General features: G+C 32.7%; 3 protein-coding genes and 1 long non-coding RNA gene across 15 annotated transcripts in view; 2 read left to right on the top strand and 2 right to left on the bottom strand.

The window, feature by feature from the left end:
• LOC140835171 (myosin-6-like) overlaps positions 1-6,934 on the top strand; it is a 29,160-nt gene extending 22,226 nt beyond the window's left edge. The window contains exons 41-43 of the mRNA XM_073200602.1: positions 2,569-2,673; positions 2,830-2,886; positions 6,277-6,934. The gene's annotated coding sequence lies outside the window, so the exon portion shown is untranslated. The remainder of the gene's footprint in view (positions 1-2,568; positions 2,674-2,829; positions 2,887-6,276) is intronic.
• Positions 4,401-6,007, bottom strand: LOC140835172 (uncharacterized). Its single transcript, XR_012118854.1, has 2 exons — positions 5,272-6,007; positions 4,401-4,675 (listed from the first exon to the last, which is right to left on the bottom strand). It is a non-coding gene; the product is annotated as an uncharacterized lncRNA (long non-coding RNA).
• Positions 6,935-17,425: 10,491 nt separating the features above from the next.
• Positions 17,426-22,491, top strand: LOC140835168 (uncharacterized). Of its 6 annotated transcripts, none has more exons than XM_073200592.1 (14): positions 17,426-17,675; positions 18,118-18,367; positions 18,469-18,698; positions 18,999-19,075; positions 19,154-19,313; positions 19,433-19,457; positions 19,574-19,663; positions 19,878-20,049; positions 20,318-20,391; positions 20,661-20,730; positions 20,841-20,912; positions 21,397-21,533; positions 21,675-21,748; positions 22,236-22,491. In XM_073200592.1, coding segments are annotated over exons 2-14 (1,275 nt in total). In that variant the 5' UTR covers positions 17,426-17,675; positions 18,118-18,365; the 3' UTR covers positions 22,328-22,491. The 6 variants fall into 6 exon arrangements, with proteins under 6 accessions (XP_073056693.1, XP_073056695.1, XP_073056694.1 ...); XM_073200593.1 differs by having other exon boundaries at positions 17,659-17,675; positions 18,118-18,339; XM_073200595.1 differs by having other exon boundaries at positions 17,659-17,675; positions 18,118-18,371.
• On the bottom strand, positions 20,072-24,008 carry LOC140835169 (hydroxyethylthiazole kinase). Of its 7 annotated transcripts, none has more exons than XR_012118852.1 (4): positions 23,463-24,008; positions 22,649-23,030; positions 20,974-21,105; positions 20,743-20,878 (listed from the first exon to the last, which is right to left on the bottom strand). XR_012118852.1 is itself a non-coding variant. In XM_073200599.1 (3 exons), exons 1-3 carry the CDS (start codon positions 23,919-23,921, stop codon positions 20,356-20,358), a joined length of 864 nt encoding a protein of 287 aa, XP_073056700.1. In that variant the 5' UTR covers positions 23,922-24,008; the 3' UTR covers positions 20,072-20,355. The 7 variants fall into 7 exon arrangements, 5 of the variants coding, with proteins under 5 accessions (XP_073056700.1, XP_073056698.1, XP_073056701.1 ...); XR_012118853.1 differs by lacking the exon at positions 20,743-20,878 and adding an exon at positions 21,845-21,967 and having other exon boundaries at positions 20,934-21,105; XM_073200599.1 differs by lacking the exons at positions 20,743-20,878; positions 20,974-21,105 and adding an exon at positions 20,072-20,378.
• Positions 24,009-24,346: the final 338 nt, after the last annotated feature.

Raw genomic sequence — 24,346 nt, 5'->3', positions numbered from 1 at the left:
ATCTATATCTATACTTATATTTATATAAAATTAGATTTTTTGTCATATTTGGAAAGTTCCCGCAAAAAATAATATGTTATAAATGGAAATATTTATCCATATTAATGTATTCACTTATCCCGTTCCCTTGAAAATATAAACTACATTTAATTGTCTGCATTGATTATATTATTTCATTTAATTTTGATTATAGTTTTGAGTTGTGTTACTTTATATATTCAATTCTCATGACTCTCTATCGTGATAACATAATATTTTTTTGTATAATATAATATTTTCCAACTTTTCAAAAAAGTGTCTTGAATTTTTGGTATAGTGATTGTCCGTAAATTGTTATTATTATTGTGCATTTTAATTAGAACTTTAACATAAATATTTTTTAAATATACAAACTTAAAATTTTAGTCAAAATTCATCTAATAAATGACAAATTTTTTGGACTTTTTGAAAAATATTTATTTATTGTATAAAATTTGGATTCACAATATAATATATCATTTTTTAAATATATTTTCATATTTGTTTTATTATTTGCAGTTCCACTCAATCAAAATAAAGACGTCAATCTAACGACAAAAGCTTATTATCCTCATTCTAGCAGTATCTCAAATGATATAAAAAATTTAATATAATAATTTTTATAATTATATTTAAAATTAAATATATTCATTATATTATATCAATAATTTTAAATAATTATACACTAATTGTTACTAATTTAATATTAATTACATAAAATCACTCAGTGCATCACACAGGTGGAATACTAGTAGTAAGATAGAAGCAGAGAATAGAATTCTTGCTCTTGATATTTTTGAGTTGTTTTGTTTAATACAATTGCTCAAAGACTGGAGGATTTCTAGCTCCATGTTTACGTAGCTTTATAGTAATAGCGAGTTCGCAATAGGTGGAGCTTTTACAACGAAACTAAACTCCATTTGATCCTCCTTGTATGTTGTAGCTAATGTTGATTGGAAGTTGCTCCAGTTAAATGTCACAAATCCCATCTTGAATCGCATATGAAATTATACAAAAGGATTATTGAAGTACTTTTTGTCTCACATTGGTTAGAAAAAGAAGTTAAAATGATTTATAATGGCTTACAATAAATTTTTTATTATAAGAAACTAGATTTTATTAATAGATAAAGTTTTACAATACGAGCGGATGAGTAATCCGCACGAGGAGATCTATCACAACTTAGAAAGTACTATCCTATTGACTTCATGTCCATACATATTTTCAATCCCTAATCAAATCAGAAATAGACAAATCCTGAAAGTCTTTAATATTTATTGTCCAACTCGCAACCCTGAACTTGAGCTTCTCCCAGACTTCCTCTGCTGTCTCCGAATCTTCTTGAAATATTCTTTTATTTCTCTCCAACCATATAGACTAAAGCGTACAATGTATCACAACGTTCCAGAAGGTCATAAATTTTCTACTTGGAACTCCTCCCGGCTCCATGACAATCATATCTGCCGCCTTCCTCGGAAATACCCACTGAAAACCCAACTCAAGCAAAACTTTTGTCCAAATATGGGGGAATGGAAAGATGCAAGTCGTAAGTTGGGGGAATGGAAATATTTTGTTGGGATGACACAACTAGAGCTATCAAAACTGGCTAAGTCCGTTGGGTCGGCCTACCTCACCATAGAAAATAAGTGGGTTGGATTACGATATTAGTAACTCGTTTGAAGATGAGTCAAAACCAGACAGCCTGTTTGGGTCGTGGGTCCAGCCGCCATTTGTTTAAAAAAAATTCTAATTTTTCATTAAATTTTTGTGAAATGTTACATCAAGACACTTAGTTTTTGAGTATGCATTTTGTGAACTTGGGGCTAGTTTTTTTTAGGTGTTTTTAACATTACTTTTTTTATAATTTATAATTAAATTTCTCTATGTTATTCATATTGCTTGGATATGTGGTTTTTTACTTCAAATATAATTGGTAACATTGAAATCTCGTATAATTTGTTTGATTGTGACAATGATTACTTGATATTGTGTAACGGTGCTAATATTTTATTTGAAATCTCAACTATTGGCGTTGCTTTCGTGTTTTTGCTTGATGGCCGGCCCATTTAACAACTCTAAAGGCAACCCTACGAGTAAACTTTGACGATATGGGAATATGTGATGGAATAGAGGGAGGAAGAAATTTTTTTAGGCAACATTAAGAAGAGATGCAAACTTGGGGATTGGAAAGATGCAAGTAGTAAGTTGAAGGATTGGAAAGATGGAGGTTTGTGGGAGACACATTTGAGGATATGCTATTTTCCATTGTTTTTTGACGGAAGACTAACATTGGTAAAAAAACCGGGTGAATATTTGAAACATGATGTGGGCTATTTTGGCATATCATAGACAATAGGGATCTAACCGGGAAATTCATTAAGCATTAGGGATTAAAGTGCGCTTTAGCAGCTCAAATCGAATTAGCTATTATTTTCCACTGAAAAAATGAGTTCTTGCTATCAAATTGACCGCTTTTACTGTTTTGGATTAATTTATCAAGTTGGATGAACGGTCGTTTTGCCTTTTTTTGTTTTTGTTTTTGTTTATCAGTGTAATGAGTTATGGCTGGGGAAAGCACATATACCTGACATATTAAAAGCTCCAGGACTTTCAAAGTTTTCAGCTTACTCACTTTCTCTCATGGACAGTAAACACGTGAGTAGCCCTCTCTCCCCCAAAATCTAGATATATGCATGGAATCACATGTATCACACACTAAGAGTCAGACACACACTAACTTAATGAGATAAGCCACTTTTATAAGAATTTCTATCTACTTATCCATTTCTAATAAAATAAGTTGTTGATCAGACCAGAATAACTCGGAATGATTTATGTGATCATATATGGGAATTTCATTTTACCGAGGTACGTCATCCATTCAAATTTCAATCATCAACCACTGACTTTTTATGATTTTGGCTCTTGAGCTCCAATATCTGGATGTAAAATACATTAGAGAATTAATTCAGCACTCTCTCTCTTGAAGTGTAAAAAATCTTGAAGTTCATTTTTACATCAATGGATTTTTGAGCTTGTGTGTCTAGCATAAGCAAGTAAAGAGGATTGCAGACGCTTTCTTCTGGCTGGGAGCTTATGGAAGACAGTTTTACTAAACCTAGGGGTCTATCAACGCTTTTTGAGCTAGTGAGTCTAGCCTAGAATATGCAAGTTAAGAGGATCTCTACTGCTTTCTTCTCACTTGGACAAATTTTGTTTTTGAAGCATTGATAGTAAGAATCTAGGTGTCTATCAGCATTTCTTGAGCTTATGGGGCAATTAAAGACGATTCCTATAGCTCACTTTTGAACAAGTTGCTTTGGAAGCACTGACAGAGTGATAGTTCCTAAACTCAGGGTTTATCGGCAATCATTGAGGTATAAAGCCTGTATAGGCTGAAAACCAAAGCAAAAACTTCTTGATAATTTTGAGTTGGAGAAAAAATCAGAAACTCGTGAATTGACATGGGAAATAACTATGCGTTGAGCAGTTAGCACAACAAATTCTAATCGTGAGAGTTGGTTTCCCCTCCCAAGGCTGATCTGATTTTTGTATTGAACTCCATAAAATTATGATATTTTTCCTTTCAGTTAGCTATTTTCCTTCTCACGGCTAAGCAAACCCGGTGAAGGATCTGTAGGAATTTGACTTGCCTAAATTTTTTAAACAACTTCCATATTGCAGAAACATCTCTTAATCTCTTATCGTGTCATTGCTTTCTCTGTTTATCAATTTATTGATTAGGACCAAAATGCTTCTCCCTGAGGTCCGGATCTGTATTAACATTGTTTCAGTTTGTATTTTGAGCGGATTCTGAATTTCAATTTCTTTTTGATTCATAACACAGGGATCAGATGGTAACTGTTATATGTTATGGTGGAATTAAGTAAAAAAAAAACAAAGTAGATGAGTCATGTAACCGGATTACAGAATACTGTGTAATTAGTGATATAAATATATACACACACATTCTCTTTGAATAATATATGTTGAGTTGGTTATATTTTAGTTGAAACATTTGTGAGAAGGGCAATTGACTCAATTTCTAAGTTAGGGTCACTTCAACTGATATAAGTAGTTAGAATCCTCTTCAGTGCTCTTAAACCAAATTATATGTGTAACTTCTATCTCAGAATCAATTCGTAATTACAGAATTCCCTTTTCCCAATCTCTTTTATTATTGGCTTTCTTCAATTGTCAATCGAAGCTTACACAATTTAGTGTATGGCAACACCTCTGTATTCCAAGCTGGTGATGTTCTTTCCTGTGTTGATTCTGAACAAAACTGTGAATCCATGATGTTCAAGTGAAAAAAAATTGAACAATCCCAGTAGGAGTAAAATGCTGGGGAAAAAATATTAGAAAGAGATGAACATGTTAGATTGAATCCTTCCCCTTTACTGGTCATTTGTCGATCAAACATTGCATGGTACCTAATTAGTGTAATTTCTCAAGCTCAAAGTAGAAAAGGTTGCTTGATTCACAAAATACTTTGAAGCTAAAAAAGACGAGATTCTGAAATTCTTTTGCATGCTACAGTTAAAGCTCCAAATATGAAGACACTGGTGCATTTTCCCTGTCTATTATCACCATATTGTCGACCCAGAAAACCCCAATGTTGCTTACTTTATACAAAGTGGTTTCCTACTCTTTGTTTCTGTTTATCCATCATTAGTGTTCTAAATGGCGGTCGAGACGGCCCTCGATCGCACCACCTATGAATGTGGCGGGTGTTTTAGGCGGCTCAAGCTATACATCGTTGGGGAGACGGGGCGAGCAGGTGGGCGAGGCGGGCAGTCAAGATTTTCAAGTTGTAGTTAATAATTTTAAAAACATAGTCAATAATTTTGAGTCTGATGATGAGAGGATCGTGGATGTAGGAGATGGTGCATATGTAGATGATTTGGAATATTAGTTATGTTTAGTCTATCACTTGTTCTAATGATTGATGATTGATTGAAAATTTGAAATTTAAACATAGTTTTTTGGTAAAAGTAATTATATTACTTTGTTAGCATAATAGCATTTATATGATGATGAATTTTTATTAATTGCACATTATCTAGATGATATTATATTGTATGAAGCTTTTTTTGTGCTTAAACATTATTTAATTGCACATTTTACATTAAAAAATTATGATTTATGATTATCTATATTGCATGATTATCTATAAAAAATTACTCAAAAAAATTCAACCGCCTAGGCGGCAGGCGGTCACTGACCGGCCCGCCACTGCCTCCCGCCATTTACAACCTTGTCCATCATAGACGGTGTGCTCAATTTTCTCAGTACTTGTAACAGTACCAATGGAGCTTTCCCGCTAAGGCCACCTTGAGATGATGGCATACTTGGTCCATATATCGATGAAGGGGAAGAATGATTAGCCAATGTCATTAGAAATATATAGGACATCCCTCCTCCACGTTTCTTGCTTCTCGGCCAAGGCCTAGAGGTGATGGCATTATTGATTGTTCATATATTGATCGAATGGGATGAATTTTTAAGCAAGATTGGGATAAATTAATAGAAATATAAGTGAAATCCTCTGCTTTTATTCCTTTTCTTCCAAAACTTTGCTGTGATGGCTTAATTGGTCGTACATTGGTCAAAGGGAAGAATGTTTAGCCAATATTTGGATAGAGTATTTGAAATATAAACTAAATCCTCTGTTTTATCAATTTTCTACACTCATGTAGCACTCACTGGTACAGCTCTAAGTTTCTTGATCTTCCGTGGATATTTTGTTGTCTCAGACAGGTCATATTCAAATTGGCACAATTGGTAGTAGTTTATGTATAATTGATAAGGGCACTTTCCGTGAGCATCTTCAAACTCTCAAGGAAAAAAATGAGTATTTCGTTGTCCTCGCCATAGTAAAGACACCTGATCGACCTTAATTTGCTGAATGACTGCGGTTAGCCCGGCATCTTTATGGTTTAGGATTTACGCCGTGAAAATAGGCTACTCAATATTTGGTGCAAAAAGGGTAAACATGCTGCGCTTTCAGATACACGTCGCTATAATATCTTGATAAATATCATCCTAAAGGAAGAAAGAATCCTTTCACTGATTTTTTTTTTCAATATTGGCATCCTCAAGCTTTTAATAGAAGAGAGGATAACAGATTAACTTTTTCCATTTGAAACAGTACACTAGAATTATGGGCATAATTCCTACTCCTTGAAAATAAAGTTTATTCATGGTGAATTAAGTTCTTACAGAGTTTATCTGACAGTCTCTTTCCATCTCCCGCAGGAGGCTCCCGATTACTGGCGAAACCTCGACCCCTACTGGCGAGGCACAGGAACTATGATGCGGCGGTACTTCCACCCTGATGGCAGCATAACCGCGGATCCTGATGACCCGGTGTGGGGAGGCCACGAATCTTGCTACACTGTTGTCACGGGTTTACATGACGATGGACGGATAAGGGAACACTATGTAAGAGTAAATAGATGGCCCCATATGTCTGTGAGGAGAAAAGAGGACTGGAGCTGGGAAATATCCAACCATTTACACTGCTACACAAGTGTCCCTGATGCTGATAAACAGCATGGCACAGGCCCTCTCTTTCCTCTGATCTGATGAAACAGATATTCCATGAGAACTCTACTTTTCACCAGTTTCTGCTTGTTTTCTTGAATTTTCCTCCATGTGCATGCCGAGGAAGAATTGTGAATCCTTTTTTCTTTTCTTTTTTTGGACACCGGTACAAAGAAAACGACACAGGAAACCCCCTCCCCCCAAACCATCCTGATGGACAATCAGTCGTAGTCCATGCTTGTATGTTCCACCTTCTATTGCTAGTCTTTGGAACTTTGTAGAAAAATAATCTGGAATCTGTATTATGGTAGCAGGTTCTGTGTGGCTGTTTTGTAGAATTCTTCGATATTAAGAAGAGAATTTAGTTTTATTATCCCATTTAAAATCTTTATTTTTAAAAATAGTCTCACCTGCTTAAAATTTTATAATATAGTCTTTTATTATTTACATATCTTAAAATTCCCCTATTTTTACGCTTTTCTCTATCTGAATTTATCACTGCAACTTGGTATAAATAAATTTAGTAATTTTTTTTACTCTATATATTTTATTTTTGGACTTTTACATGCAATATTTTTTAACAATCATAAAAATTGGTAAATTTACTATAATAATGAAATTGACATATAGTTTAAGATTTTTACACTTTGATTTTAATTTGTACAAATATTTATTTATATTAGTAGTAGCACATTAATAAATAATTAGTGTATTGTATGATATTCATTGGTCAATTTAATATAAAATAGTAAATTATTTATTAATAATAATGATGATGATAGTGACCTATCACAACTATTTCTTATTGTTTATCATTTTATTAATTTTTATTGAATTTTTTTTATAATTTATTTTCATTTTAAAATTTTGAAAAGGAAAAAAAGGAAAAAAAATAAAGTCTGATTCCGAACTAACTATTTCAGATTGTAAAATGGGAATTGTTCTAATTTATTATTTATTTTTTGAAAAACGACAGCCAATCTTTTATTTGGCTATTTACTTTGATGGAAAATTTCTAATTCTATTTTCAATATATATAATTTCAAATCTTAATAATAAACTTGTACGTTTGTAAATTAATAAGAGTTTTATGTCCATATAAAAAGGTTTCAAATGAAGGCCAAATGAAGGCGTCAAGTTTGGCACTTGAGACTATTTTTAAGAGTGAGTCTCATGTGAGATCGTTTCACGGATCCTAATATGTGAGACGAGTTAATCTTACTGATATTCACAATAAAAAGTAATACTCTTAGCATAAAAGTAATACTTTCTCATGAATGACCCAAATAAAAGATCCGTCTCATAAATACAACCTATAAAATCATCTCACACAAGTTTTGAAAGGCCAGATTTCAATTTGGAGAAGGCATTTTAAAATAAAAATCCGAAGGTTCGAGGGGATATTATGAAAAAGAAGCAGATTTTTGTTAATGAAAATTGGACAAGTGTTGGATTTGGATTGTGTTTCTTGAGTTTGAAAGACAAGTGGCGGTGGTATGTACAATACTAATTTTTAGAAAAGACGGGTCCAGTGGCACTTTCATACGATATAAAAAAAATTTCTTTTTTACTTAAAAATATTTTGAATTTTTCTACCACAAAGATTAATTTTGTATAGTGATATTCTGTAAGAATATTGTGATGTCAATTCACATTCATATAATTCATGGCGACTGTTACTCAAAAGTTAAAAAATCTAATAATCAAACCTTTATAAATAATAATTAATTTTAAAGAGATTTTTGAAATCAGAAATCATATAATCTCAGATTGTTGACCTTAATTTTTTTCGTAATTTTTCAGTACATTACAAAACAAAATCCACTTTGGATTTTGTTAAAATTTAATGAAATCAATGACGGAATAGGTTGACTTTTTTTCCATGAAATTGAAAATTCCTATAAATGTTTCAAAAAAAAAAAAATTTGAAATGATCAAATTTCAAATTACAATTATATATTGCACAATATATCATAAGTGACAATAAACAATCTAAAAAAGAAGTCTACGATTTTCTCAGTGATTACAACATTATCTACATTACATTACATATCAAATAAATTACTTAAAGTAGATTATATTGTCACACAAGCTATAAAAGGTGGAATAGTTACAGAGAAAATTAAAATAAAATTTGAATTAAAAATGACCAAAGAGCTAGTTCCTTTAGTACTCTTGATTGCGCAATTATTTTTCTTTCTCCCTTTGATCAATGCATCAATATTCACGTCTCCTAAGTACCATGTCAATGTTCTCAATTATATCCTACCTGAAAATTCCTCAAAATTCGAAGTTCATTGTGCATCAAAAGACGATGAAATTGGACACTTTACGCTCTATAATTCACAATACATTCAATGGAAATTTCGGGTGAATTATTGGAGTTCGACTCTGTTCTTCTGTAGTTTTTGGTGGGGTAAATATCAGAGATCTTTTGAAGTGTTTAACGCTAAATGGAAAGATTTATGCAAAGCCGAAGGCTCGGGTGAACCAAATTTGTGTCATTGGATAGTTCAAAATGATGGGTTTTATTTTACAAAAAAAGAGAATTATATCTTTTCCGACTTGGAAAGGAAGTATGCTTGGGAATCTTGATATTTTACAATGCATTATTAAAAATAAGTGTGCCGTAAGATGAATTATAGCTCTGCTTTTTAATTTTTTTTATTTAAAAAATGTGTATTTATATATGCTAATACAATATTGTGACATGATTTTTTTCTTTGGGAATATATATATAAATTCATATATATGGAGAATAACAACGTAATTGGTCAATAAATATCAGAAATACACAAGTACTAAAACAAGAGGATTTGTTTCGTAGCATAAATAGTAATTACGAGATACTGGCATCAATTTTATTTAATATTTTGAGAGGGTTTTCTGTTAAGTGTATCACTGTAATAATAAAATATACTAAATGGCATTTGTTGAGGTAAAATGGGAAAAAATATCTCTACTTACCATTTGCAAATTAATTGGGTAATTATGGGTGGGTTCTTGGCAAGTTTTCAGCTATAAAAACATCTCCGCTAATTATCATCGTCGATCGTCCTGTACTAAATTGAATCATCAAATTATTTTACAAAATGAACAAATATTTCACCTGTTTTTTAACCATATTTATCGCGAAACTCTTTGTGTACGGTGTATCCACAAATGTGAAGAGTATCGGGTTTCTTCAAAAGTATGAAGTTCATATCATTAGACGATTTACAAATGATTCGGACGAGTTAGTTGTCCGGTGCGAGTCCGGAGACGATGATCTTGGAGAACATTATTTGTATACGGGTGACGATTTTCATTGGAGATTTAGAGTCAATTTCTTCAAGTCCACCCTCTTCTTCTGCCATGTGAAATGGGGTGAATTGGAACAAAGATTCAATGCTTTTGACACTGATTATATAAGTTTCAAGTGTGAGGAAACTTCCAAGTGTTTTTGGTCATTGAGTGAAGACGGAATTTATTTTAGTTGTGACGATGAAAATTATGTGAAAATGTTTGGGTGGTCATCATAAATTATAAGCTGATTCCCGATTATAATTTAAATAAAATTGAGGATCCTCCAAATATTTTACGTCCACCCTAAATCATTATCGGGTCCAAGATATTAACCCAAATCCAAATCAACATCTATTCGAGCTTGTTCAAGATGTTAGAGGTCCAATTATAATAGTTGGAGTTGATAAAAATCTGTAGGGGAAATTATAAAATCATCGTTTATTATTTTGTCGTTTTATCAATCAATTTATAGTTTTAATCTTCTAACTTTATTTTATTGTTCATTGGAGCATGTCAGCAATGTACGTTTGTCATATTAACATTTTACGACGAAAATTTATTAAAATAAAAAAAATACAAATTAATATATTAAGATCGTAAATTGATCGACAACATGAATAAAATAAAAAATATTCAAGTTAAAAAATATAATTTTCTCATAATATCTCTCTTTTGGGCCAAAAAATAATAAACAAACTCATCATTTTGTACTAATAATAACAACAGAGACACAGTCTATAAATGCATGTGTCGATAACTTGCAAAGAATGTTGCCGACTTCCACCAAATCCAATTCCTGATCTATATAATCTTCCCGGCCATTGCAAATTACGCCACATGCAGTTTGTTTACTTACTCAAAGAGAACACACCAAAAACCCAATAATACATCACCTAACCATTTCCCATACTACATGCAATCTTATCATGAACATATATATATATATATCTATATCTATATCTATATCTATCTATCTATACTATTATAAATATATGAGTTTGAATTGTGAATTTACTTGGTTACCCTTTTCCAACTATTACTTAAATAATGTCTTATTTATTTATTTAGGTGACTTTTCAATTTTCTTATCTAATTACCTAATTTGTTTAATTAATACATTTTATTTTACTATGCATTATTTCACATCAATATATTTTCTAAGCTTTATAATAAAAAATGATTCGAACTTAATTTTTTTAAACTTCAAGTTAAATGAATATATAAATTTTTGGTTAGCTGTTCGGATTTAATTTTTTTTTAAAAAACATATATGTTTTATACCTAAAAATAGTTCAAACTTTATTTTTTAAACTTCAAGTTAAATGAACATATATATAAATTTATGGTTAGTATTTTTTAAACCTAAAATAAATTTTTCTATTTTTTAATATATTTTCTATGTTTTATAACCCAAAATGGTAAGGACTTAATTTTTTAAACTTTAAGTTACATGAACATATAAATTTTTTGTTAGATTTTTTGTTAACTGTTCAGACTTAATTTTTCAAACTTCAAATTAAATAAACATATATGTTTTATAACCAAAAATAATTTAAAATGTATTTATTAAACTTCAAGTTAAATAAACATATAAATTTGTGGTTAGTATTTTTTAAACCTATAATATATTTTCTATTTTTTAACAAAAAATGATTCATACTTAACTTTTTTAGCTTAAAGTTAAATGAATATATAAATATGTCATTATCTCATTTATATTTATCTATAACACTGATCCATACATTTTTAGTGATCTAATATTTGATTTGCATATGGTTTCGATATATAAATTTAGCTTAAATAAATATTTGTATATGTTGGTGCTTTATTGTTTTTGAAATAATTGTGAGGACATCACGATCTGAATAATTTTAGTTCTTTATTTTTTGTAATAATAATAATAATGTATTGTGATTTCACCGACTTATTAAAATGAACATACTCATATAATATTGCTCTAACTTTTGTTCATTTGATTGATTTATATACGATTAATGTATGTTTTTAATTTTTTAAAATTTAAGTTAAATGAACATATTAATTTTTAGTTAGAGGTTCAGACTTAATTTTTTAAACTTCAAGTTAAATAAAGTTAATTTATTTAATTGATAGATTGATACATCATTATGCATTATTTTCCCTATTATTAGTTAATAATTGATATATTTTTAATTTAATTTAGTTTATTTATTTATTTAATTGATACATAACTATGCATTATTTCAAATAAAAAGTTGAATGCTATTAATATTTCTTACATATTTTTTTATTATGCATTTTTTCACATGAAAAAGTAGGCTATTATTAATATTTTTTAAAGGTATATTTTCTATGTTTCATAACAAAAAATAGTTCAAACTTAATTTTTTAAACTTCAAGCCAAATAAACATATACGTTTTATAAGCAAAAATGGTTCGAACTGTATTTTTTAAACTTCAAGTTAAATGAACATATAGATTTGTGGTTAGTGGTTCAGAGAATAAAATATAAATCAAACAAAGAGAAGAGTTTTGTTTTCTGTTATATATTTTATTTATTCAGCAAGGAGTCTTTTATAGGCAAATATATATATGAAAAAAACCATAAAAATAGCAACAATATTTGACCACTAAACCATGAAATAACAAATATGCTAGGATAATTATTTTCTGTAATACTTTGTTAATAGTAAACAATAACTAACAGACTTTATTTGACAAGACAGATAACTAAGTACTTCGACAAACCTTTAACAATTCAAAAATATCTCCCTTAAACCGATAAGGTAAACATCGGCTTAATAAGAACATCATCCCTCAAATTTGTTTTGTAGTATGCTAATACCAAGTAGCTCCCTTAGTTTATGAAATGCATGCAGTTTCAGGGACTTGGTAAACATGTCAGCTACTTGGTTTTCACTTTTGCAATAGATGAGATCAATTGTTTCATTCTTTGTGAGGTCACTTAAAATTGATATTTCACATCAATGAGCTTGCTTCTTCCATGGAGGACTAGATTCTTTGATAGTTTTATGGCTGAACTATTATCATAATAAATTGCAAAAGGATCATGATTCTTGAATTTAAGCTCTTCAAGAATTTTTCTCAACCAAATAGCTTGAAATGCACGTGAAGTTGATGCAACAAATTTAGCTTCAATGGTTGATAAAGTAACAATTGATTGTTATGGAACCGCTTGATCTAAGAAAAAAAATCATATTCTTAAGTTCTTTTTCTATCATCTCGATCTCCTTCAAATCCGATTGTTCTCCTTTCTTATAGTAGAGACCAAGTTCTTGTGTTCGTTGTTGGCATCATAAAATCCTCTTAACAACTTAAAAATGTATTTCTGTAGGATTCTCAATGTATCTGCTTATGAGACTGAAAGAATACATAATATCCGACATTGTTGCTGTCAAATACATTAAGCTTCTAACAATTTGCTTGTAAAATGTGTTGTCAATCTTCTTCCCTTCACAAATTTTTGTTAGCTTCAAACCATAGTCTCCGGGAGTACTTGCAGAATTACATTTCTTCATATTAAATCTGCACAAAACTTTTTGAACACGTTTCTTTTGTGAAATAAAAATCTCATAAGTAGATTGAACTACTTCATACCAAGAAAATGATGCATCTTGTCAAGATCCTACATATCAAACTCAACCATCATGGACTTCTTAAATTTTCCAAACATGACACTATCATTTTCAGATAATATAAGATCATTAACATATAAACAAACAATGAGATTTTTCCTTCATATTCAATTTTGTACAAAGTTTATACTCATATGAACTTTTTTGAAAACATACCTTAAAAAATAAGTCTCAATTCGACTATACTAAGCTCGTGGAACTTGCTTTAGCCCATACAAAGTTTTTTTCAATTTATACACTTTATGCTCATTTCCAACTTAATATAACAAGGAGGTTGATGGATACATATATGTTCTTCCAAGTCTCCATGTAAGAACGTCGATTTCACAGCCAAATAGAAGATATACCATGAATATTGTGCTGCTAAGTCAATTACCAATCTGATCGTATCATGTCTTGCAACTGAGCAAATATTTCTTTATAACCGACTCCAAACTCTTGTTTGTAATCTTTTGCTACCAACGGTGCCTTGAATTTGTCGGCTTTCCATTTTCTTTCAATTTACTCTTGTAAATCTACTTCACACATCGTTTTTTGACCATTTGGAAGCTCGATGAGTTCCCAAGTTTTATTTTTATCGATGGATGTGATTTCAGCATCCATTGCCTTTTGCTATTTTGATTCTTTGACACCTTCTTCGAAAGCTACTGGATCACAATATGAAAATAGAGCAAAATGAACAAATTAATCTTCAATTTGGGTATTACCAGTTACCTCATAATTTGTCATCCATGTTGCTCTTCTTCTAAATCGTTGAGATCTTTATTCATTTTCTGTCTCATTGACTGAAATATGTTGATTGATTATTGATTGTTGCTTGTACTTTACAGATTATGCATTCTCCAAAGGATGATGCATTTCTTCTCCATTTTATCTATCAAAATCAGCATGAATTGGTTGTTTAACAGTATTTTCATCAACGAAAAACTACTGAACATCATGAATATTTTTGGCATTGGGATAACTGGATCTACCGATTATCGTGTTAGTATCTATTTGGTTCAACTTTGAACACAATTCTTTTTCTGCGCATATATTTTACCTTGTTGACTTGTAACTCAACTGAGTTGAGATAAAGCGATTGTATTTTCTTAGCTCAAACCAATAATACCGAAAGTTTTAATAGGTATTCATTCACCCCCTCTAAACATCTAGCCGGTCCTAACAACATATGAGATTGAGTACATACTGATAGTCATAGACTAAAAAACGAAAGCTAGAGAAATCCACCATTCATTGTTGCAATTGCAATTATTAAATAACAAAAGGACATTTGGTTATTGTATGTTGTTGAATTAGTTAAATATAATTTAACATAACATATTGATAAAATAATGAATTCCTTCAAAATCATTGCTTAAGAATTGATATGTGCATTAACCGATATTTGAACAGTCGTTTATTAATTATTTTAATTTAAATTATTTAAATTGTGTTTGTTTCATCCTTTTATTTTAATTTCAATTTAGTTTATTAATTTATTCAAGTTTTTGTTCAAGTTAATTAAAGAATTGTTTTTAATGTAGATTTGTAATATATCAAGTTTTTTCGGACGATATCCGTACTTATTATTAAAACTTGACATGTACACATAAATAACAAACAAAATTACATAACGAAAAGTAAATTATTTAAAATAAACATGTGAAAACATGTAAATTTCATATATGTAATTAATATGAATTTATAAAAAATATAATTTTCAATTTTATTTATTATATCAACTAATTTTATCTCAAATAAAATCGTTTCCACGTACAACGCACGTGCACTCTTCTAGTATATATATATATATATATATATATATATATATATATATATATATATATATATATATATATATATATATATGTGTCTGTGTCTGTGTCTGTGTGTGTGTGTGAACTAGCTAGCTAGCAAAGTTCACGCTTTAGCAAAAAAAAAAGTAGTGTGAAGACAAAATCAAGGGTGCAAATACAGCTAGAGGAAAACAGCTCAAAGTAGTGTGTGGCGCCATTCATTATAATTTGGTCAAACCATTAGCCAACCTCTACTTTTGGAAGCATGTATATATTTTGAAGAAATTTGTTAAAATTATATCGATCCTTAAAGTATCTCCAAATTCAAGTTATTTGCACCTTAAAATGAATTTTTTTGGTTAGTTGGCTGTTGTCTTAATGAATAAATATAAAAGTGATTCATCTTCATTTGTATCAAATCTTTAGTTCGGTTCACTCAAATTTTATCACTTTAACTCATAAAAAATAAACAAATATATTACATTTTAATTAATTATCAATGACCACTTCTGCTGTTAATTAAGCAGTAATCAAACGTTAAAAAAATGGGCAAAATAACCTCGAGCACCTCCCAATCCCCCAACGGTCAGTAATGAAATAATCATGCATTTTATTGAAAGATATTTATAAAAACATCAAATATAATATTGCCATGAAATTAATTAACATATTTGTTTAAGGATAAAGGTCAACCTAGCTAATTGGCTCCGATTCAACCTATCTTGTCTTATTTTATTTGTCCATATTGCTTTAACCTTCGATTCTTCAAAGACACTCTAAAATTATTTTCCAATTCTACCCAAAAAAAAATTCAGTAAAAATTATAATTATGTGATATTTCTCGATTTGTTTATCAAACTCCACGGCGAGTCATGAGCTAGCTAGTTTCAATTTATTTTAGAATCTAGAATCTAATTATATATACATGTTGATACCGCCGGATCGAGGATGGGCTCGGCCCACTCTCGGTAGCCCAGATATTGGCCCAACGTTCAAGAACTCCTGACAGGCCACCTACGAGAGAAAGACCTGACGGTGGGAGGTCATCTAGACCGACCTCCCAAACACTCATAATCAAGGCAGAAAAGTTGGGGCCGAGCTCCCATGCCAAGGTCCCACGATTTTCCGAGCCGACCTCCCATATGGCGTTATTGTGTGCCGATTGGACATGTGTTGGCCGACCTCCTGAGCCGAGCCTCCATGAGGTCAGGGGAAGCGGACGAGCTCATACCTACATGAGCTCTTACCTCGACATTGACGGGTAGCCCACAGAAATCCAGCCCAAAAAGGTAAAGCCCATTAAGATCAACCAAATCTTTTACAAGATTCTGAAGATCTAAATCTACCAAATCAGGACTCTATTTATCTCCTATAAATACCAAGTTTTGTTCATTGTTTACGCATTCATATATTCACATTCTCTCAGCACACACATTACTCTCTCAGTTTTCTGTTATCTGACTTGAGCGTCGGAAGGGCTACGCCAGAACAACCTTCCGGCCCCCTTCTAACACTCATGTTTGTGCTTCCAGATTTCGAAGGTCTGATCTGAGCTCCACAAGTGAAAATCCGACCCTCTTCTAACACTCATGTTTGTGCTTCCAGATTTCGAAGGTCTGATCTGAGCTCCACAAGTGAAAATCCGACCTCCCAGCTATCTTTCAAAGGTCTGATCTTGTCACGCCCCGAGCCCGAGCCCGTGCCTGCGTGACTGCACAATGGGCCCCTACAGCAACTACTTCGTATCCGTCCTTGCTTTACGAAAATGATTAACCCAAGTTGCTATAGAAGTCTATTGTAAGCCATTATAAACTCATTTTAAATTTTGATTTTTTCGATGTGGGACAAGGGTATCACAATCACCCCTCCTTCAGAACGCGACGTCCTCGTCGCGGCCTGACCCCTCGATCCACCAGCACCGAGAATCTAGAGGTGGCTCATGTTTGTGCTTCCAGATTTCGAAAGTCTGATCTGAGCTCCACAAGTGAAGATCCGACCTCCCAGCTATCTTTCAAAGGTTTGATCCGAGCTCCACCAGTGAAGATCCGACCTCCCAGCTACCATCCCAGATTTCAGCAACATCACATGTATAATTCTATGTATATTATTTATAATTATATATAACAAGACTTTTAAAAGGTAATCAAGAAAAGTGACTTAGATTAGCTAGCCATGATTACTTTTTTAACGTGCTCATGAAGCTTAGAAAATAAATAAAGTTGTGACCAAAAGGGGTTGTTAAATAAGTTCTCTAATCTTTTCTTGTAGCGATAATCATGGCAAATACTATTTAAATTATCAAAATTAAAGGGCTGGTTTTTCATGCTGAGTTAAGTGAGTGTCTCTGTGAATTTCTTTCCATTTGCAGTGAGAGTAGTCGGTATAATTGAAGCAGCCAATTAACAAAGAGAAGGTCAGCAATATCATTTAATATATATACTTGAAGTTGGCATTTCTTATGCTCCATTGGGAAGTTTCCATTTCAAAATCAACAAAATTATGTGCTTCTTCTTTAACAATTTAGACTATAGTAGTTGGTTGCTTTTTCATTGAAAAACAATGCACAAGTTATTTCACATTGTCGATTCTTGAAACTCTTGACAAAGGGTTTAATATTCTTGTAAGTTACTCTTCAAGGCTCCCTTTCTACAATCCTTCTTTTGTTTCTTTTCACATGGTAAATGGTTTTCTTTTTAAATTAATGATTTTCGGATATTATGTACAAAATTTCTAAAAATTCATTTGAGATTAGTACTGTTGCACCAATGATTTTGTTGTGACGAAGCAACCTATTCTTTGCTTGACAATAACTTGTCTTCTGACATATATGCTTTTCTTGCTGGATACTTGGTTAGGTAGATGAAGGAAACCTGACTTTCTTTCCTGGGCAATTTCTTTTTCACATTACTGCTCTAACTGGATCGTTGACAAATCGTCAAATTTCTTGGATTTGACAGTTTAAATCTTTCCCAAATATGCTTATGTGAGGTAAAAAAAAATTGGTCACACAATATACACCTCAAGATTTATGGAAAGTGGTTTCACTTAGCTTATTAAGAAGTTGGTTCAAGTCCCTGGTAAGTCGAGCGGAACTTTTACAAGAATGTGAGTACGTATAACTATTTTGAATTTTCCTAAAAATAGGTGAATGTGTGTACATGTATATAGGTGAATGTTTTGTGAGAGTACATAGTTTTTATCCTCAGGATGGGTGAAATTGGTGGAAATGTTGAGCAACCAATGGCAGAAATCTCATCAAATAACAGAGAATTTGTAGATTATCATCAAACATCAATGGAGAAGAAAGTGCAATTTGCAGACATGAAGAAGAAATCTTTGCGCGCCCGTTATGCCTATGGAGTCATTTTTTTGTTGACGAATGTCATCGCTTGGCTTTTTCGAGACTATGGCGAAAGGATTTTGCCTATGTTGCCCTGTAAGTTATTCCTCCCTATATTGCTAAGGAAACTTTTTAAAAGATTTTGTGATGAAACTTATGTTTGTGCAACATGATGCAACGTTGCTTTGTGCTGCTCAGCCAAATCATGTAACTTCCCCAAAAATACTCGCTCCATGAGAAAAAATGGCCGTATTGACAGAGAACTAACTAACATATTGATCCTCTTCTACCTTGAAAAACATGCATCATGACCTTACATTTCAAGAACTTAAATCTAAACTGTCATGGACTATATTTCATTTTCGGGGATGCCATATCTAATATTATTTGATACAGATTCCAGAGCATGTGGTGCAGAGGAAAAAGATTGTTTCCATACAATGGGAGTGCTTCGTGTGAGCTTAGGATGTTTCGTATCCTTCTTTGTAATGGCGCCGTGATAATGCGAACAAAATCGATAGAAGTAATGTTTTTCTTGACATATGATTTAGATATTCTTCTTTGTTATGTTCGTTACAACATGTAACACCAAGAAACTGAACCAAGTTCGCAATTCTTGGCATTCGGGATGGTGGGCTCTTAAGTCCGTTCTCTTGATTATTGCTACCGTTATTCCATTTTTCATCCCCTCAGATTATATTCAAATATACGGTATGTTTTCGTCATATTAAGATCGAGAGTGCTTGGAGTTATGATATTAATACTTTTTTTTAATTTTATTTTCACTCGTTTTAATGTCATAAAAATAAGGTCAGATCTGTATTTTGCAGGTGAAATTTCTCGTGTCGGTGCAGGGTAATATTGTAGTTCCTTTTCTTTCTCATTATTTAACATGAAAATTCAATTAATAATTAATTGGCTCTAAATTTTGAAAAAAAAAAATTAATAGAATTGACCTTGACATGTTGCAGGATTTTCCTGATTCTCCAGCTCATAAGTGTAATTGAGTTTATTACTTGGTGGAATAATTACTGGATGTCCGATGACACGAAGAAATCAAGGTTGCTACCACCTTCACTTTTACTATATAGATAAAATAGTAATAATAATAATAATAAAGTTATTTTTCACATTTTCTACTTATTTGTATATTGTAATGATCACTACCGAGTGACAATGGAACCCAAACATCGAAGAAACTTGTAGAAATTTTGAGGGAAAAAAGAATTAAGAACGCCATTCAATGATATTTTTCTTAAATTGTAAATACTGCAGCTGTTCCATTGGGCTATTCATGTCAACCATCTTCTATGTTGCTTCTGTTGGTGGCATTGTGGTGATGTATGTATTTTATGCCTCCAAAACTTCCTGTTCTCTCAACATATTTTTCATCTCTTGGACTGCGGTTCTTCTCATCGTGATGATGGTAATATCACTGCATTCTAAGGTACATTTCTTTCTCAAAATTTACCATCAAAGATCACTAATATTCTCGAAATGTTTCAAGAATTTAGCCCACATGGGCAACCTGGATTCTACAATCTTGATTAAGACAACAAACTCGGTAAACCTCAAAGAGGTGAAACTTGAATATTGTTTAGAACTTACAAATCTAGTTTTCATAAAAGAAAACAACTGGCTTTACCCATCTTCCTGATTGATCAGCTCTCAGTATTCCGAATCTTACTCGCAACTGTTTGACATGTTTAAGACAGGTGAATAGAGGACTTCTGTCTTCAGGGATTATGGCGTCTTATATTGTGTTCCTCTGCTGGACTGCCATCAGAAGGTGACTAACATAAAATTCGCATTTTTCAAGGCCAGAGCTACTCTCCTAATTTCAGATCAATAATAAACTCACTGACATAATGAAACTCACCATTACTCCTGCCACCACATACACACCACCTCTGTGTTGCGTTCAACCATTGTTATCAGTATGCATGCTAAAAAGGATAGCTTTTATTTATAAATGCTTAAAGGTAATAGAAGCATGAAGTTTCGTGATTTACCATAACCACCATGCTATTTACACTCCTAACCTTTTTTTTTTTACAGCGAGCCCACCAGTGAAAAATGCAGCCATCAAAAGCAAGAAACTGGACACGGTGGTTGGTCTACTATAGTGGTAAGAATTCACGTTCACTTCAGTCCATTCCCTTTTTCACCCCGAAATTTTTCTTTCAAAATACTCAATCAAGATATTTTAAATGTCTCTGTTTCTGCTGCTGCTTCCAGGGATTTGTCATTGCCATATGCGCAATTGTAATCGCAACCTTTTCAACAGGGATAGACTCAAAAACGTTTCAGGTGATTTAAGCTTCAAACAACAAAAGTACATTAACAAGAAAATATATGAGCGAAATCCTACCTAGTTTCTCATAAATGTTGAGTCATGTCCAAGTGTTGACATCTACATTTACTATAGAGATACGATCTTCCTTCTCATCCGATAGTTGGATCGATTACTTTCCTTCTCGAGCGACTGATTTGCTTCCAGAAGCTGAAGGGAAGAAAGAAAAGATTGAGAAGGAAATTGAGCGAGAATACGGAGACAGGAGAGGGAAAATATTTTTATGTTTTTTTTTTGGTTCTCCGTGATTTCTATAAAGCATTACTAAATATTCTCACAAGTAGTGACGTCTAATTGCCTAAACATTACTAACTAAAATTCCTTACCATGTAGTTTACCACAAAAGTTGGGGGGGAATGAGTGTTTGGAAGAAATTTGAAAGATTATGCATAAATTTTCCTCTTTTAACGTCGTTATGGAGTTTGTTCCCTTTTTTTTCAGTTTCGTAGAGATGAAGTACAGTTACAAGAAGATGATATCCGATATCACTACGGATTCTTTCACCTTGTATTTTCTTTGGGCGCGATGTACTTTGCGATGCTATTCATCAGTTGGAACTTAAGCAGCTTAACAAGAAAGTAAGCCGCTCACAAATTGGTGTATTTTTGCATAGATTAAAGATTTAAAAAAGAAAAGAAAAAGGTGGACAAATCGACTCACTTCTCACTGATTCTGCTCATTTCATACCTAATATTTGCTATTTTTCATTGTAATTTCAGATGGAGCATCGATGTGGGATGGGCTAGTACATGGGTGAAGATTGTAAATGAATGGTTTGCAGCCACAATATACAGTGAGTAGCTATGCCTATTTCCAGAGGGTTTCTTTTAATTATAAAGAAAACATAAGGAAAAGGGATCGAATCCTTTTACATGTAAATCGAACTCACAACAAAATGATAGCCACAGGAATCGAGTTTTTGTTTCCTTCATCAAACCATGATACCCACGCTGTAAGCACCCATGAAACACCCAAAAGTACTAAGATCATCGGGTGATGGAATTAGAAAAGTCTGATACAGAACTGAAGAAACCTTTGGGCTTGCTCTCATTTTAGCAAGCAAAGATAGTGTTACACATGAAAAATGACTTTACTAAGACTATAGACAAAGAGACATTATTACCATGACTTTTGATTTATCATAAAAAAATATATTCTCAAGCTTTTCTATGAAAAACCATATTAAACTAAGCACTATTTACAGTTCACCCCAGCAGCTCAGCATTTATATATTGATCATGAAATCTCTGGTTTTACAACTAATCATTACCATCATACAGTGTGGAAGTTGATTTTCCCTGTCTTGAGACAACCTAAAGTCATGAGTCGTGAAGATGCTATGGAGGAAGCGGACAAGTCTATCACAGCATGATTTTGTTCTTGTGTTGTTACCATGTATCATGCAAATCTTTTACGACACTTTGTTAGAATTGAGCTTTTGATCAATAGAGAGAACAATACGACAGAGGATGATGCACAAACTGTTGTAATAGATTTGAAACGATTAAATACATAGCCTATTCTTTATTTCTTGTATCCTTTAGGTGATCCAGATATCAATTTCCATATTTTCAACATTGAAAGTGAAGATAATATTTTTCTATAAACCAACTCCATGGTCAAGAAAATTTTACACATGCCCAATTGATATATTTGAGAACAAAAACATACCAAATATGCGATTTTCACATACTTTCAATGTTTACTCGTTGAAGCAATGTAGCTTGGTCAAGCCAATACAATGCATCGATCAAGTGCATTCGTAAAGAAGCTGGACCTTTAGCCAGATTCATGCCTATCTCACTGGCAACCCCAAATACAGAAAGTGCAGATGCCGTGGCTTCAAATGGCCGTGATGGGTCGATTGCTACAAAAGCAGCTATTAGCGCAGTGACAGAACACCCTGTTCCCGTAATCTTTTGCAACATTGAAACCCCGTTTTTAGCACCAACTACCCGATGACCATCTGTAATGAAGTCAACCACCCCTGATATGGCAACTATACTTCCACTACTTTTAGCCAGGGATTTTGCTGCCTCCACAGCATCTAATGATTCGTGCGAGCTGTCCACGCCCTACGAAAAAACAAGAAAAATGAAAGGTTGGTTAGGCAGTTAGCCTAAGGGAGCGGGATCAAACTAAAAGTAAAAAAAAAAATATATATAACATACGAAGTGTAGAAAATCACGTGTTTCTCCTATTTGTATATGAAAATTCCAATCGTTCATAAAAAATCAAGAAGTATCAAGCACTGGAACAGCAACAATCAAGCTACAAATTTTGAATTATTTCTCTTATATACTACTAGTCCTCAAATGACATGAAAATCAAGCTCGATTACAAGTTGAAATTTCTTGCACCCGCTTGCTGTTTTTGATTCAGTGATCAGTATAGATGCATTTAGGCTTGAACTCATGTAAATCGATCGAATGGACAATTATTTTAGCGCAAAAATAAATAACAAAATCTAAAACCAAAGACTTGAAAAACAAAAACTTTGATCATACCTTAGAAGTATCATCCAGGGAGCCTTTAAAAAGAGACATAATCTCAGATCCATTCCCCCGGATCACAGTAGGCCTCATCTTCAACAGCTCCAAACAAGTACTTAACCGGAAACCAGAAGCTCCGGCAGCCACTGGGTCCAACACCCAAGGCCTACCGCTGTCATGCGCCAGCGTGGCCGCAAGCTTCATCGCCGGAAGCCAACCCGGCGTGAGCGTTCCGACGTTAATGTAAAGCGCGTGGGTCTTCGGGGCGAAGTCTGGGATCTCTTCGATAGAGTGTATCATCGCCGGAGAAGCCCCGGCGGAGATGAGAAGGTTTGCGACGAAATCCACGGAGACGAAGTTGGTGATACACTGGATTAGCGGAGATGTTTCGCGTACGGATTTCAGGTGGGCCCATGCTTGTGGGGCCCAATTATCCCCGATATTTTTTGGATCTTCTTCGATTTTGTCAGCCATTGTTGTGATGTCACAGTATCTATGTAATATCGAAAATCTGAATTGGATGCGAGAGAAAGAAGATAACACGACAATGTCTCTGTCTGTATGGTGTACAAGGGATGTCCAAATTTGACCGACACAATTCAACCATGTTATTTGCTGTCTGGCCCTCTACGATTTCATTAATTCGTGAATGGCCCCAATAGTTTCATACTAATATTTTGTAATTTTATTTTATCAAACTACTCTGTCGATAATTTCATAATTGTATAAAAAAATGAATCTCCGTACAAGTTAAAAACACTTCGACTATTTGTTTGGTAGTTCATCTGATCCCAAAAAGTGAGACATCGGGTTCGAAAGTAACAATCACATTTCTTCCACTGAGAAAATAAACAAGAGTGAGTCTCATGTGATATCGTCTCACGGATCATAATCTGTGA

This window comes from Primulina eburnea, chromosome 6 (assembly GCF_022965805.1).
Source record: "Primulina eburnea isolate SZY01 chromosome 6, ASM2296580v1, whole genome shotgun sequence".
NCBI classification, from domain to species: domain Eukaryota; kingdom Viridiplantae; phylum Streptophyta; class Magnoliopsida; order Lamiales; family Gesneriaceae; genus Primulina; species Primulina eburnea.
Note: the sequence above shows the minus strand (reverse complement) of the source record. Positions and strands in the feature narration are given on the sequence as shown.

Coding starts and splice junctions, on each gene's coding strand:
- LOC140835168 (XM_073200592.1), top strand. Junction 20,731..20,840: donor GTGGTTGGTCTACTATAGTG/GTAAGAATTCAC, acceptor TGCTGCTTCCAG/GGATTTGTCATTGCCATATG. Junction 21,749..22,235: donor GTTTGCAGCCACAATATACA/GTGAGTAGCTAT, acceptor ACCATCATACAG/TGTGGAAGTTGATTTTCCCT.
- LOC140835169 (XM_073200597.1), bottom strand. CDS start 23,921: ATGGCTGACAAAATCGAAGAAGATCCAAAAAATATCGGGGATAATTGG. Junction 23,031..23,462: donor CCCTGGATGATACTTCTAAG/GTATGATCAAAG, acceptor GTTTTTTCGTAG/GGCGTGGACAGCTCGCACGA. Junction 21,106..22,648: donor TCAACGAGTAAACATTGAAA/GTATGTGAAAAT, acceptor TCTTCCCTTCAG/CTTCTGGAAGCAAATCAGTC.